We start from the raw sequence: 15,941 nt of genomic DNA on the forward strand, positions 1-15,941 counted from the left end.
TTCTCATTGTTTGTGTGGTGCATATATATTTGGTGCCTTCTTGTACCAATATTTATGTGTTCAAATAAATAAATAAATGAATAATAAAATCAAATAACTCATTACCGTTTCAAAAAATATGTGACTTCCATGTATTTTCGTATTTACACTAAAATACAAAGGAATATCAAATTAGAAATTATGTTGTCATTAACATTGTTTAGAATTTAAAGTTCTTCGATTGCTTTTTTTTTTAAATTATACCTATTGGTGGATAATTATGTTTGATCTCACTGACATTTTCTTGAATCAAATACCTTCAAACTGGATGTTAGCGCATCAAATTTAGGAATTTTGATAATTTATTTGGATATACAGATAAATTGGTAATTCCACTGACGTGTAATTACTTTTGGAATATCATTTTAACTTATTTGTCGATAAAGAAGTACTATTAAAAATGAAGACTAGTTGAGCGAACGATTGTTTTCAATAACTTCATCACCAGGCTCTACACATATAAGTCCATATTTATTGTTATATTTTACAAATGCTAAAATAGGGCATGTATTAATGAATATTACAATGTTATAGTTTAAATATGGTGAACGTTTGCATCTGTGTTATTTGTAAATTAGAAATGTCATTTATTAAAGGTCGGAATGAGTTAGAGTAGCGTCAAGTCCCAATCAGTATAATAGCAATATAGCAAAAATGAATAAAATTCATGGTAGGCGAATTTAATCTTGTTAATCGAGGTAACAATGATAACAATAATAGTAGTGACAATGATAATAATATCGTTGTGTGAATATAATATGTAATAAAAGGGATGTTATCAAGGTCATTACGACATAAAAGAATTCATGTAAATTGATAAAGATGAATGAGAAGAATGATAAATAAACACAAAAGGAATTGGGAGGGGGAATAAGAGGTCTATATTATCTAGCTTAGGTATCTAGTGATCCAGTCGTGGGCCACGGTAAACATAGAGGCTGGATATACCTCTTCTGGATATATAAGTTCGGTTTGCTGGAGTTGATCCAGATAACTTTAGTTATGTAGAGTAACTGTAATCTAGCTCTTTAATGTAGATTCTTTAGAACTTGACATAAAACAGAGAAAGCTTCATCTATTTCAATATGATGTTTACTATTTATCAAGTGATAAAGAATAGTACTGTTAATCTATCTAGTAACTCCTTTTCCCAACCATGCTAGTACATGTTCACGAAAACTCAAGGGCAAAGCCCTCTAACCCTGGCCTATGTATCTAGCACCACAGGTGCAGTTGAATGCCTATACACACATGGAGGAGCTCATCATCGGTAACCTAACCTTAATTTGTTGTGTAAGTATTACTTCAATTGAGAAAATTATATGTAGCTTAGCGGCATGAAATATCCTTTCAACAAATCTTTTGAGTATTCTTAATTTAAGCTTTTTTTTCTCTCACCATGATGATTTTCTAATTATTACGTTGATTTTATGCTGAACTAACTATTTCATCATACTATCTCACTATTCTTTTTTCTTATAACAGATATCATATTTATAAATGAATATTAAACATCATTCATTCTTTCATATCAAATTGAATTTGATGCTATTTAATTACTATTATAATTTCTTTCAATTTTGGATAGTATTTTATATTTGTACATATCTGCCTCATTTATATGATGGATGTCAAAGTATTGCAAATATAAAAATTACTGAATACTCTAATGAACAATTTATAAATCAATCTAATTTTAATACAATTCATTCATCATGGCCAATAAATCCAATTAATTCACAATTATCCATAAATTTAAGTGATATATTATTACAGAATTTACATTTATCTGTAGATGACATAAATGGACCATTATATTTCTCAGATGTGGAACAAAGTGAACCATTTATAATACGTCGAAGATTAAATGATGATCATTCAAAATTTCCATGGTATGAATTAACTTCAATGATTCCAGTGAATCGTGAAACAATATGTGATATAAAACGTTATCCAGAACGTATATCAATTTCTCAATTATGTTGTTCAACAAATACACGAACAGTAGCAGCAACAACAACAACAACAATAACAAACATGGAAGCTAATCTTCATAGTAAAAATATGTATACTTTTAATGATCCATGTTGTATGTTTTTAGATATTACTATTTCATCAAAAGGTACATATTTTCTTCGTATTGATATTAATGATATAAATGATAATGCACCGAAATTTCAAGAATTAATATTTGGCAAATCATTAATTAATAAACATGATAATTATGGTAGATTTGTAATAAATATTATAGAAAATACACCTAACGGTAGATGGATACCATTACCTAAAGCAATAGATTTAGATGAAGGATTAAATGCTTATATACAATATTCTATCAAATTACCAAATAATGAACCTGTATGGCATGATTATTTTAAATTAATAGATAATGTACAAAACAGCAATATTGACAAAATGTCTATACCTACTAAAGTTTATTTGAATACTGATACTAATGAATTTAGTGCTTTAGCTACAGATTACAATGGTCCTGGATTACTTATATTAAAAACATTAGATCGTGAAGAAATTTCTAGTTTCTCGTTTATTTTAGTTGCAACTGATATGGGACAACCATTTCCAAGATCTAGTTCTTTGAACATATGGTTACGAGTAAGTTCACCTTATGTAACAAATTATTTGTTTGCTCATTATTTTTTTTTGAATAAAACTAAAATCCTTGATGATCTATTTTTGAGTTTGGTGTAACTGACTGTAACTCTTAAAATATTTCTCACATTAAGGCCCTAAATTAAGGTCTCATGTATAAAATGATATAGGAAGTGAGATAGAAAATGTTGAATATCAGTTTAAAAAGCTTTTGTACAAATATGATTTATTTTGGCAACACAAGATTTGTTTTTAACATTACTAGCTATTTATACATGTTTTATGACTAGAATAAGGTTTGCGGAGATTGTAGCAATTCAACAGATGAATTCTTAAGTCAATGCAGGCTGGACCATCATAGAAAACCTGGAAGCACTAGACAGCCGTTTCGTCCTAGTATGGGGCTCTTCGGCACTGCATCCCTCACCCCCATTCGGGATTCTATTCCAAGACCTTCGGTCTCGCACATGAACGCTTAACCTCTAGACCACTGAGCCAGCATCCAGTGATGCTAATGTCTACGTCCTATCGATCAACAAATGGTTGTACAACCATTCATCCATTGTCTGGGGTAGATACCTGTCTCTATCTGACACGGATTGGACTCCACTGCTCGTGGTTTTTCACTAGAATCACAGGGAATCATCTTGAAGCCAGTCTTTTGTGAGAACATGATGGTCGTGATCAAACTGGGATTTGTGTAGATTGTAGTAACTTAATAGTTGAATTCATCAGTCGATGTCAGTTAGACCACCATGGACGTGTCCCATACTAGGACGAACCGGCCGTACAGTACTTCCAGTTTTTCAATGATGGTATAGCTTACATCAACTCACGAATTTAACTATTAAAATTAAATAGGTTTTCACTGAAATGTTAATGTAGCCAATACGTTTGTTTGCTTTTATTACAGTTTTTTTTAATATATCAAGAAAACACGAATGTACACCATTAAGAAATATCTGATCAAATTTCCCCATAGTGATTGAAATGAATGGACAGGAAGAAGGGATTAAGAATTTTCATTGGTGAACTTTAGCGATACGTCATTGTTACAAATGTCCCCTGTTAGCCATAGTACTTTTTAATTCATTCAATTACGGTCCACCAATAAAATAACTGATTCCATGAAAACATTCATAGCTAATGCAAAGGCAAAAATGAATTAATTTCTATAGAAAATATCAAGTATTTAGTTGTAAATCTTGTTATTTGTTTCAAAATGAACTACTACACCATATTTAGTTAGTGCAAACGTGTTCTATGTTTGTCGCGGTAACTTCACTGTTTGCCTTACACATATAGAAAGAGCAGTTAGAATCATGACTACTAAATTTGTAAAGGAAATGTCTTGAACTGGAAACAAAAAAAAATTCTAAAAATCGAGTCAAAACAGTTACCATTTCATTTTGACAATGAACACTACAGGTTTAAAATCCCAAATGAAAGTTTAAAGCAAGTCAAAAATACAAACTATCCAACAACTTAATCTCAACAAATCATCTAGCTATAAAGTGACTTGATGTTATTTAAAAAGTGGATTTACCATGTATTCTTGTCATGCTGGTGAGCAACCGTGATAACTGGAGTTTATTCATATTATCTATTGGTTGAAGTTGGAAATATGTAACGATAAATATCAACCGGATGATGATGACGAGATCAATTCTTTTCAGGCGTAGGATCATGAGCGAGGGCTGCTAAACCGTCTAAAATTTAAAAAAGGCAAATATTTAACAGAACAGAATTTTCAGTGTTTATTCAACTAATGCCGGTTCTTGACGAAAACTATCAAAATTGCGTACATTTTTTCTTCTTGATATGAATTATTAAAACTTATCTACAACCTAGAAACATCGCATGTTGCCTCAGATTTAATGTCAGTTAAAACATCAATCAAAGTTAACTGCAAAACACTGCACTCAGTGACAGACATTCGTTTTTATTTACTCTAATCTGTTATCAGATGTTAACTACCACAATCCACTTAGATATTCAGTTTTATTAAATTTAGTATTATTAATTTTGAAATCCTGTTGCTTTTTTGGTATTAACTAATAATTAGATTACACGAAAAATCTCAAATAATCTGATTGTTATATTTAGTTCCATAAGTTAACATGAAAAGGGACAAATCACATTCATTTATTATATATATACAATTCATACCATACAGAGATTAATAGATTAATCTCCATTTGTATTTCATTAAGGATTCAGTGACGATTTATAATCTAACCTAATCAAACATATCGTATTTATTATCAAAACTGTGATCAAACATGTGTTATTGATTGAGATCATGAACCAATTGATGTTAGAGCACCATTGAAAACCTGGAAGCGCTGGATGGCCGTCTCGTCCTATTGTGGGACTCCTCGGCAGTGAGCAACCACGATCCCGCTAGCGGGATCCGAACCCAGGGCCTTCAGTCTCACGCGTGAACGCTTAACCTACTGGACCGCTGAGCAGATATCCAACGGTGTTAATATCTAACCTCAACCAATCCACGAAGTTATATGTTATTCTTAGAGAAGTTAGATGTTACGTAGGAATGTTTTAATGTTTCAAAGTATTAAATTCGTCTCATTGATATATTCATCATTCTTTTTCATTCAAATTTCAATTAAATTCATTCATCTTTTTTTATTTTTAACTTTTGTTGTTCTAAATATACAAATTTGGACTCCAAGTTTGGAATTGATTGATTTTGGTTTGCATTTATAATGTATATTTATTATTTATTTGTTTATTTGTTCCAACGAATAAATATTAGTACAAAGGGGCACCGAATACATATGCGCCAGACAAATTACTTGATTTGGGTGTAGGCTGTGCCCAAACCAAAGCAGGTGGTTTTCTTAGGGGGACACACTTGCAGTCTTCGACCTAAAGGTCTGATCTACAAGGCAGTTAAGCACTATCAGGAGATGTCGTCCCATGGTAGCCGGTGACCAACAGTTGGTTCATGCATCATTTGTTCCTTCAGGATCCTGGAGCCCATGAGAACCATTAGTATGCAATCGGGGTTTTTCAACTCCTCTAGGTGGACCTTAAGTGTTCACAAACCCGGGTAAAGCACCGGACATTCGCTTTTCGCCTCTCGGTTTTGTAAATAACTTCCCTAACGTGAGAAGTTAGTGAATAGGACTTCCGTGTCAGTGGTTTCGTGGAGGCCCGTTATTTAATCGTTATTTAGATCTGTGTTGTTGAAAGGGCTCTCCACTTTAGTGGCCCGAGATCTAACTCCAAGGAGATCGTAATGATGATTGTTGTTGAGATATATATGTCGCCTGTCCTCGTATATAATCATCAACTTTAATTGCGTTAGTCGGTAACGGATTTAGATAAGTCAAATAACGAGAATGGACTTTTGAATACATATATATTGTATATAGGGCGAATGGAATAGAACAAAGCAAAACGACGCGCAGTGGAGATGGCGGTTAAGCCAACTCCCATTTAACCGAGCGTTAATCAATATTTATAGTTACACAAAAGTAAGTTACAGACATGTGATGAGTAATGGGATAAGAAGTGTACAAACACCTACGCGCTCATATAAAAACAGTCAAGATTGATAAGCGAATAATTAACAAGGTCAGAGTGTGACTCAAGTAGAATGAATAGAATGGGCTGTCCGAAAGCTGGAATAAGGTATATGGGCTTAACATAATAACCGACACTAAAGTGGCTGTATACGCGTGGCCATTTAAGAGCGTTCCGAGAGGAAGGGCTGACTCTTCCTACTCTTGGCCATACCAGGGCATTTGGGGGCTGTATAATGTATAATTCTAGTCTATTTTAAGCAATTCAATTAGAACGTTGCTTTTGAAATCTGAAATGCTAAACTTTCTAATTGATGCTTGAATTATATGGATTTAATTGACTATTTCTTTGTTCTTATCAGGTTTAACGGAAATGATAGTTGTTTATGTCAAACTATATACTAATCAATTTAAGTGATATTTTTTAAATCTTTTACCAAATGTCGCTTATATGTTAATGACGGTTTATTCATTTATAGAAATAACTTGTTTTATGAAAATTACGTTTGCCTACTAAGCTTTATCTGATTATTCTACACTGATAGGAAGATTCAATACACAATCATCAGTATGTTAACACGAAATAGAAATTTATTGATTTATAAAACAATGTAAGAGAAACAATAGTTTGTTCTGCAAATGTTTATATGTAACTTCTGAGTAACTTTCTGAACTTGGAGAATGTGAAATAGTCATAGAGTTTCATAATTCATTTCTTGTTTATGAAGTAGATTTCATAAAATTGATATTTACTACCAGTAAATTTATCATTTCATATTGTCTGCTTAATATTGAATTAATTCAATAGATTTGTGTTAATTACATGTTAGGCTACTTGGATCAATATAAAACTATCCTATTTCTTAAGTTATTTATGACTGAATAACTGTAGTTTCATTGCATATACAAACTGATAAAGATTTTGAAAACTTGTATAACTAAAACTGGAAGGAACTTAACAAGTAATAATATGGTAAAAACATTTACGATGAAAAGAAACAATGTTCTGTACAATAAAACCGTGTGTAGAATTGAGTCGAATGTATTAGGAATCATTGCAGAAGTTAATATGCTTGTAAGTAGTAATTAAATCGAATGATTTATAGCGTTTAAATCGATCTGAGTATATTTTCATCAGTTATAGGACTTTAGGTAAGACTGTTGTTTTGAACAGCTGTATTATTCAGCTTAGAATACATCAGCATCATTCTTTCATGAATTACAAACAATTGTTCCTTTATTCCCAATGCTAAATGAATGATGAAAATCACCTATAAACTTTTTACCTTTATATAAACTGTAGCTAATAAATAACTATGGAATAAGTAAAAATTGATTTTATCCTACAACTATTTTACTGTTGTCATTTAAAGTAAATAAAATTGAATGTAAACTCAAGTAAAACTTTATTTTGAAAGAATTTAAACAATGACTAAACCTAATAGTAGAATTTCCTGTAGTTTACCTCCGGGCATTGAAAACTCACATATTTGGTTTATTAAAAAGATAAAATCTTATAAATAAAAAACTGTATCCTTTAAAAAAATAATAATGTCATCAACCTTTTCATAAATAATTTGAAATCATTCTATTTTATATCAATGAGGTAGGTATAGAAGTTTCTCAGTTTTACTTTATAATAAATTTATAGATTTACAATACTATCAAATAGTGAGATGGGTAATATTAAAATAGTTTTATAAGTGATGGTTAATTTACTACAATTATACCTACTTTTATTTTCATTTATGTATATTCAAATGAAAGCATAATAAAGGTATATTTTTTTGAAAAAAAATGTATTCTATATTGAATGGTAAAGTATCAGGAGATCATCAGTTGATAGCCGTACTTCTAACAGTTGATTATGACCTTGTGCCCTATTAATATATAACAGTGACCTAGTGACCGGACTGATGACGCATAAAGCCTGTATGAACATTCCTAATTTCTTATCGATCCTTTTTTGCCTAGCCCTAATTGTTGAGAGTCCAGAGTACTAATCACAGCCTCTGAGATATGAATCATACATTTCAAACATACTGGGTTTATATACAAACCAAATAGATCACATTTTAATCAGAATGGGTTTTGTGGAGAATTTTAGAAATTTCACAGGTTGAAATCATGAGTCGATTGAAGCTAGACCACCATGGAAAACCTGGAAGCACTGGACGGCCGTTTCGTCCTAGTATGGGACTCCTCAGCAGTGCGCATACTAGGACGAAACGGCCATCCAGTGCTTCCAGGTTTTCCATGTTGGTCTAGCTTCAATTGACTCATGATCTCAACTGTTGAAATTACTACAATCTCCACGAAACCCCTTCTGATATAATATATTTGCTTTTTCTTGAAAGTGTATTAGGTAGTAAACACGTTTCTATACAAGAAAGTCTTTGTGTTCATATTATTACTTTGGCGATTTAAATCATGGAAACATTATTCTGCTGTTTCTATCAAGAAAATTTTAAATTCCCGTAATCTGTAATGTATATGTTTATAAGATTTGTATTTACTTTTTTTTGCATTTGTCTATTGGTGTATATTTATATCATTCAGATACATAATTCTCTAATTAACATTGGTAAATAAAATCACCAGATCAAACTTCATTTGACTTGGGAATTCCAAACTGATCATTAGGCAAATCATTTACAATAATAATAATAATAATAATAGTATGTTTGTGACTTAATGAAATTCTCATATTCAGATAATGAAGTAATACAAATCTAAATAGCATGAAAGAGAAATAAAATCACTTATTATTCAGGTTGTGTAAACAATTATCATCATTCTTTTACCATGTTATCTATATCAAAGTTCATGAAATGTTAAACATGTTTTAGTGTATCCATGTATATTTAAATGGATTTTAAGAAATGTAATATCTTTTAATGTGAACTAAAGTGATATGTTTTGTAACATTTCATAAAGGTTATATATGACTACTTCGAAAAGATTGTCCAGTTTAGATGGATAAATAATCTTTCTTTTATATTGGACCTAGGACAAACTAGCATTATATAAAGTGCTTCAGCTATTCCTTTTTTTTTCTAGTTAAAGAAATTGTGTTACTTGTTTTGTTGATTTTTTTAAAATAGCGACTCAAAGGTCGTTGCACCGATACTAAAATACTGAGTTTGTAAATTTTTAAGTTCTTCATAATCGTAAAGTCTAATTGTGCAGATTAAATATTTCTTGTTAACAACCAAAAACTAACAACAAAGACTCTCCAAAATGGAACGAGTCATAATCAACGATGATAACAGTGACTATATTTAAATATCAAGTTGGATATTTCGTATTAGACCTCATTAAGAAAAAATATTTTATCAGGAAAACATTAGAGATATCTATCTTAGGATCATTTTAAGCTTCTAACGATATCCAGTCAAATGTGCATATATTCATTACAAATAACAGAGATATCATTCAGTCAGTTTTGCTCGATAATAGAACGTTCATGACTGACTTGAGGTTTTCTATTCAAAACAAGTTATAACTGATTTAGTCATCGAATAATCGATATGTAAATCTATTGTATATATTCATTCACAATAAAATAACATAATACATTGTTTTGATAAATTTTCAAACTGATATTAATGAATTAGTGTTTAAGCATGATGTATACAGAAGTTACTTAATCTAATTGTGATTTTCAGATCCCATTAAAGAGGTAAAGAGAGTAGGAAGAGTTGGAGTTTAGTATTGTATAATTTTGTTTCAACTATCAATGAAATTACATTACACTATCATGGAAAATAATATTAAATCAACATGTATTATCCCTGAAGGCAAATAAAATAATTTAAACTGATAAAGGATAACATATAAATATGCTAAAAGTAATAGAAAGTGTGTTCAGGGATATAAAGAAAATGGAATTAAAAATTTTGTAAACGTGTAGTAGAATATAAAAGGAAGACAATCCTCTTCCCTTTGTTCAGAAACTATAAATAGCATTCTTAAAACATAACATATGAAGTTGAAGGTTGACTTCAATTAGGCTCATTTCAAAACTTTATGTTATTTAGATTGGCAGTATTTTAGCTTGAGGGCTGATATTATTAACTTTTCAAAGCAATCGCAAAACATAATAACATGTTTTTCCAAAAATGTTTTATTTCTTAATCATTTAGATTCATTTTGTAGGAAAAATATTATAAAAAAAATTTTCAAATATTGGATTGTATTTTTCCGCCAATTTAAAAGGATTTTTCCTGATGTTTCAATTTAGATTTCTCTATTTCACTTTCAAAAATCACTTTGTATTTTATGCATTCAACTAACAAGGATTGCCAGAATATTAAAGTAAAGAATAACATATAATTATGTTTTTAATTCATGAATCCCACTTTATTAACTTCTGAATGTTCATCATGCTCTTAGTCAGATCAAATGTCATGCTGAGTGATTATCGAGATATGATTAATGTGAAAATGTCTATCAAACAGTGCACATTATAGTGGAGTGAAACGTTAAGGTATATTATATCACAGTTTACTAAATAACAAAAATGAGAACCTTGTATAAGACAGGTTAATCATATTTTAATTGATGAATTTATGAGTCAATTAAAGTTAGACAAAAGTAGACGATAGCACAACTTTGTGGATTGTTTGAAGTTAGACATTAACACCGTTAGATGTTGGTTCAACAGTCTACAGGTTAAGCGTTCTCCTGCGAAACCGATAAGTTCTGGGCTCGAGAACCGCGGGCGGGATCATGTGTGCGCACTGCTGAGGAGTCCCATACTAGAAAAAAACGGCCGTACAGCGCTCCCAGGTTTTCCATAGTTGTCTAGCTTCAATTGATTCATGAATTCAACTATGGATTGACTACAATCTTCACAAAACTCCCTTCTGATCATAATTAACTATTAAGTAAAGTTTCTAGTACACTTAAAATCATTTTCACTTCATTTCACACATATACTACTCTGATATTCATGTTTCACTAACAGTATAAACTTTCATTTAAAATGAACATGGATGAAATGAAAATAAACATTTTACCTTACCTTTTTCATACTATGATAATATCAAACTATACTACTAAAAAATCGTTATCAGAAGGGGTTTTGTGGAGATTTTAGAAAGTTCACTTGTTAAAATCATGGGTCGATTGAAGCTAGACCACCATGGAAAACCTGGAAGCATTGGACTCGTGATTTCAACTGTTGAAATTATTAAAATCTCCACAAAACCCCTTCTGATAATAAACATCTGCTCACTAGTGACTGACTTCAAGAGATGCTCCTGGAGTTCTAGTGAAAAGCCGTTACCAGTGGAGTTCAACCAGGTCTGTTGTGAGATATCAACTCACTGAAGACAATAGTGGACGGTGGTGCGATTTCGTGGATTGGTTGATGTTAGACATTAACACCGTTGGATCCCGGCTCAGTGGTCTAGTTGGTTAAGTGCTTGGCGCGAGACTGATAGGTCCCGGGTTCGAATCTCGCGGGGTGCGGGATCGTGGATGTGCACTGCTGAGGAGTCCCGTAATAGAACGACACGGCCGTCCAGTGCTTCTAGGTTTTGCATAGTGGTCTAGCTTCAATTGACTCATGATTTCAACCAGTAAAAACTGTTATCAAACTAAGAAAATATAATGTACGAAGGTAATTTAATTTGTTTCTTATTGCTAGGATTATTTCTTGTTATGAATTTACTGAAAAGTAAAATTTTTATTTAATATACATAGTTTACATTGTTTATCTTTGTAAAATGAGATTTGAATAATTTTTATAAAAATCACTCTATTTTCTTCTTTCTTTTCTTTTAACTCTCTACTATAGTCTACTTAACTGAACTGATCAGGTTCTTTCTTTCTTTTTTTCTTCATAATCACATTATTTAACTATCTAACTAATCAGAAAATTGAGTAGAGAACTTTTGAAGAAATATATAAATATATATATATGAAAATTTTATTTTAATAGTTCAGCTCTCATTTGGAATTTTCTTTATTGTTCTTATCTTATTTTTACATTCCAAATGGATTTCTAATATGATTTAATTATAATTAAGTCGATTTTGAGGTTTCATTAATTTGTCATAAAAGACAACTGATTATTTAATATAAAACAATAATTGAAGTAAAGTTTCAACAAATTTATTATTTTAGTCTCTAGTCTCATTGGTTTGTTCTTTTTGGGGAGTTTTAACCTTGAGTATCTTATATAAACCAAATAGTATGTTTATTTATGAAAGATATCTTTATGGTCCTTTTTGAAAACTTTGTTTTCATTGTGTATGTTAGTTAACTTTATTCATAGTTGGTAGAGAGAATGTGGATATTTGTTTGCTTTCACCGAGTATTTCACGCAGTATTATTACAAGGTAAATGTTAGGAGATGAACAAATCAACCTTAACTAGCCAGACGAGAGAAGTTTACAGATTGTGTAAGTAATAATGAATTAAGACATAAATGATTTTAATAACTCAAAGTTTAATTATAAATAGCTAGTGTTCCGAACTTTCTGTAATGTGCCCCTTTTAAAATCGAACAGAGTATCGATAAATGTTTATTATATGTACCGACTAATAGGCATGCCTCAAAAGGTATATTCTCGAATAATATATAAGTATGTTATGTTAGGAGAAAATATGATGTTAACTACGTTTTAAATTGATGTGAATCAAGCTGTCACAATAATGAAGCGATAACCTCTTGTAGTTTTGAAAAATCCCCAACAAAATACTGATTTTGTACAATCAATAAAGAACTAGACAAAAATGAATTAAATTGCGATTCTTCGGTAAATAATGACAGCATTCTATATCATTCATTTGTTCACATTTGTATACAGATATTATATTTAAGTATAAAAGATTTAAAGGTGATGCCTGGACAAAAAAATAAATACTGTTTACCTCATTCAGCTGCTAATAAAAATAATCGAAAGTAATATAATGTAATTTGGATATTAAAGATTGGGTATAAAATACACATCATCTAATGAATGAAGGTTTTCACTGACATTTTGGCTTTATTTTTAAATACATTCTATAATTTCACTTACTTCTAAATGTTACTTAATTTTCCCTTTTCTGTTCAGTAACCTGAAATGAATATAGCACTTATGAAAGTTATACGAACTATACATGTTCTTAATAGCAAAAGGTTTATACTAGGTATCATAATGTTTACTCTAGATTTCAATTGTACTTAAGATAACTATGATAGAAGGCAATCGGTCTCTTATAATTTTTTTTGTAACTAAGACCATGGACATTAAAACTAATTAGGTTTCTATTCATTTGGTGTTGTTTTTTTTACCTGTATCTTCGCATTGTTATTTAGTACTGCAATTGATCAGTCTATTGTTGGCATATGTGCATCCTGTGCGGACTGCCTAGATATAGTCTTAAATCACAAGCTTTTAAAGCAAAGATGGATAATGGCTAGCACTGGAATCCAGGACACGAGTTTTGTTCTATTTTGGAGTGGTCAGCTAGACATGCCTGCATCTCAGATATAATGTTCACTCCGGGACTCAAACCCAGTACCGTTTGCTTCAAATGCCATCGCGTTGTCCACTTGGTTACTGAGTCTTAAGATTGATATGAGCTTTAAAAAACCACCTAGTAATTATTATAATATGTTCATTTTAACAGAGAAGTTAAGTATAAAACTATTATCAGTTAAGCATGAACTAAACATTACATTTGATATGAGCATCTATTTTGATTTAATTTGACATTTTTCAGAATAAAATGTAAAAGCTGTCCAACAACAAAAATTATTCTAAAACTTTACTAGAATAACCTAATTCATTAGCCTTAATTTACTTTGAATTTATGTTTTAATTAGTCTCAAGTATAAATCTAAAGTATCAGTGAGGAGTTTTATTACAGTTGATTGAACACATTGAAGAATTTCAAGTCATTAAAGTTCGATTTAATAATAACCTTTATTTAAATAATAATGAAAATAACTGGGATAGAAAAATATGTATAAACATTATGTAAATAGGAATATAGATTCATTATATTATTTAGAATGTAACTGATCTATATAATATTATATTGGTAATAATGTTATATGACATTTAAGATTTAGTTCATTCCTGAAAATTTACCTTTCATATGATTAATATACTAAATAACTTATGAGTTGAGATAGATATATTTTTAGATGGGTTTTTTCTAGTGATCAGTATAATTAAGTGAATGAACTAATTCAGTATACATTTTGGGTACACTTAAAAATTCATTATCAAATTATCAGGACTCATTAGCTAAGTGGACAACGCGATGGCATTTGAAGCGATCGGTACTGGGTTTGAGTCCCGGAGTGAGCATCAACTATGGGCTGCAGGTGCATCCAGCTGATGAATCCTAAATGGGACGAAACGTGTACCCTGGATCCTACTGCTAGCCACTATCCATTTTTGCTTAGAATCATCGTCAAATGATTTTAATAAAAATTTATGATAGTTTACCAAATAAATTGATTTTGCATATGACAGATGGATACATGCAGTTTGTTGATTAAAGGTTAAAAGTTGAACTTTAATAAAAATTAGGAAAACCATTTTTCTCACTCGAAATCTCTCAACCTAATTTCATATATCTGCTTCAGTGAATTTACTTTATTTACTATTGAAAAAGAAAATGCAATTTTATGATTCACTGACTGTGGTGTAATTGGAACCTCGAGTTCGTTTCATCCAAAACTAATTTATACCTAGAGTACTTCAGAAGAGCATGTTCTTTTCTTTCATAAATATTTGTAAATGAATACATAGTATTACCTTGGAGATTTCAACACTGGTTACGAAATAAACCAGATTTGATTTGTTTCTTAACTAAAGCAAGCTAGAATTATCAATGTATGATGAATGAATTTATTGTCTATGTATACTAAACCCATTAGGAAATAAAACTTTACTCGAAATTTAAATACTATTGACAAGAGTCACTATTACCGATAACTTAACTTTTGAGGTGGAAATGAAATTATTAGTAGTATTGTTGTAATGAAATCTTAGTAAGTTTTGCAGAAATAAGTCTTATATTGAAGAGCCTAATATGAGTTTGATAAGAGATGAATATTACAGTCAAACTGAAGTTGGATGTACTTTACAACAAAACTATTGAATTACAATAACTTAGTAAGAAAAATAATAATCTAATATGAATCTATGCTTATATCTTTAAACACAGTCTGATAGCAATATTTATGGACAGTTTTATAGGTATACTGGTTGTTTTACAGGTTGTTCTTTTACAACTTCATCCAGTAATATGTATTTGTATTAAGCTGAAATGAATAAACCAACCATATATATTATTTTGGTGAATGTCAAACAGCATACAACTCCGTTAGGGCTATGGGAACCCATATAAAATATTCTAAAGATTTAAATTAATGTCTGATAGGCATTCATATTGTACCTATTAGTAAATCCTGACGGTGTTAAAGAAAATCTGAAATTAAGAAAGCGATTTATTGTAAAATTAGGCAGTTCTTGATGGACAGCATTAGACGATACAGTTCTATTCTACAGACTATTTGGATGACTCATATTCCGACCACTTTATAGTAAATGGTTATCTTCCTTGAATCGCCCTTTATTGCGAAGTTCCTTCATTAATACATTCTATATTTAAACTGTAATCAGTGTACACATATATTTATGTGTTAATACTACAACGTTTATGCAGATAGTAGTGTATAGACCATGATGTTTGACGTAAAGATGGATAGACAGAAGAAAGGAAGTAATGAGA

The 15,941-nt window shown here is 30.5% G+C and overlaps 1 protein-coding gene across 1 annotated transcript in view; it reads left to right on the forward strand.

Moving 5' to 3' along the window:
- Nucleotides 1-1,539: 1,539 nt before the first annotated feature.
- FAT4_5 (Protocadherin Fat 4) overlaps nt 1,540-15,941 on the forward strand; it is a gene marked incomplete at its 5' end in the record, with an annotated part of 30,815 nt that continues 16,413 nt past the window's right edge. The window contains one exon of the mRNA XM_012936873.2: nt 1,540-2,652. Coding sequence (XP_012792327.1) covers nt 1,540-2,652 — 1,113 coding nt within the window. The remainder of the gene's footprint in view (nt 2,653-15,941) is intronic.

Source organism: Schistosoma haematobium, chromosome 4, assembly GCF_000699445.3.
Source record: "Schistosoma haematobium chromosome 4, whole genome shotgun sequence".
Classification (NCBI taxonomy): domain Eukaryota; kingdom Metazoa; phylum Platyhelminthes; class Trematoda; order Strigeidida; family Schistosomatidae; genus Schistosoma; species Schistosoma haematobium.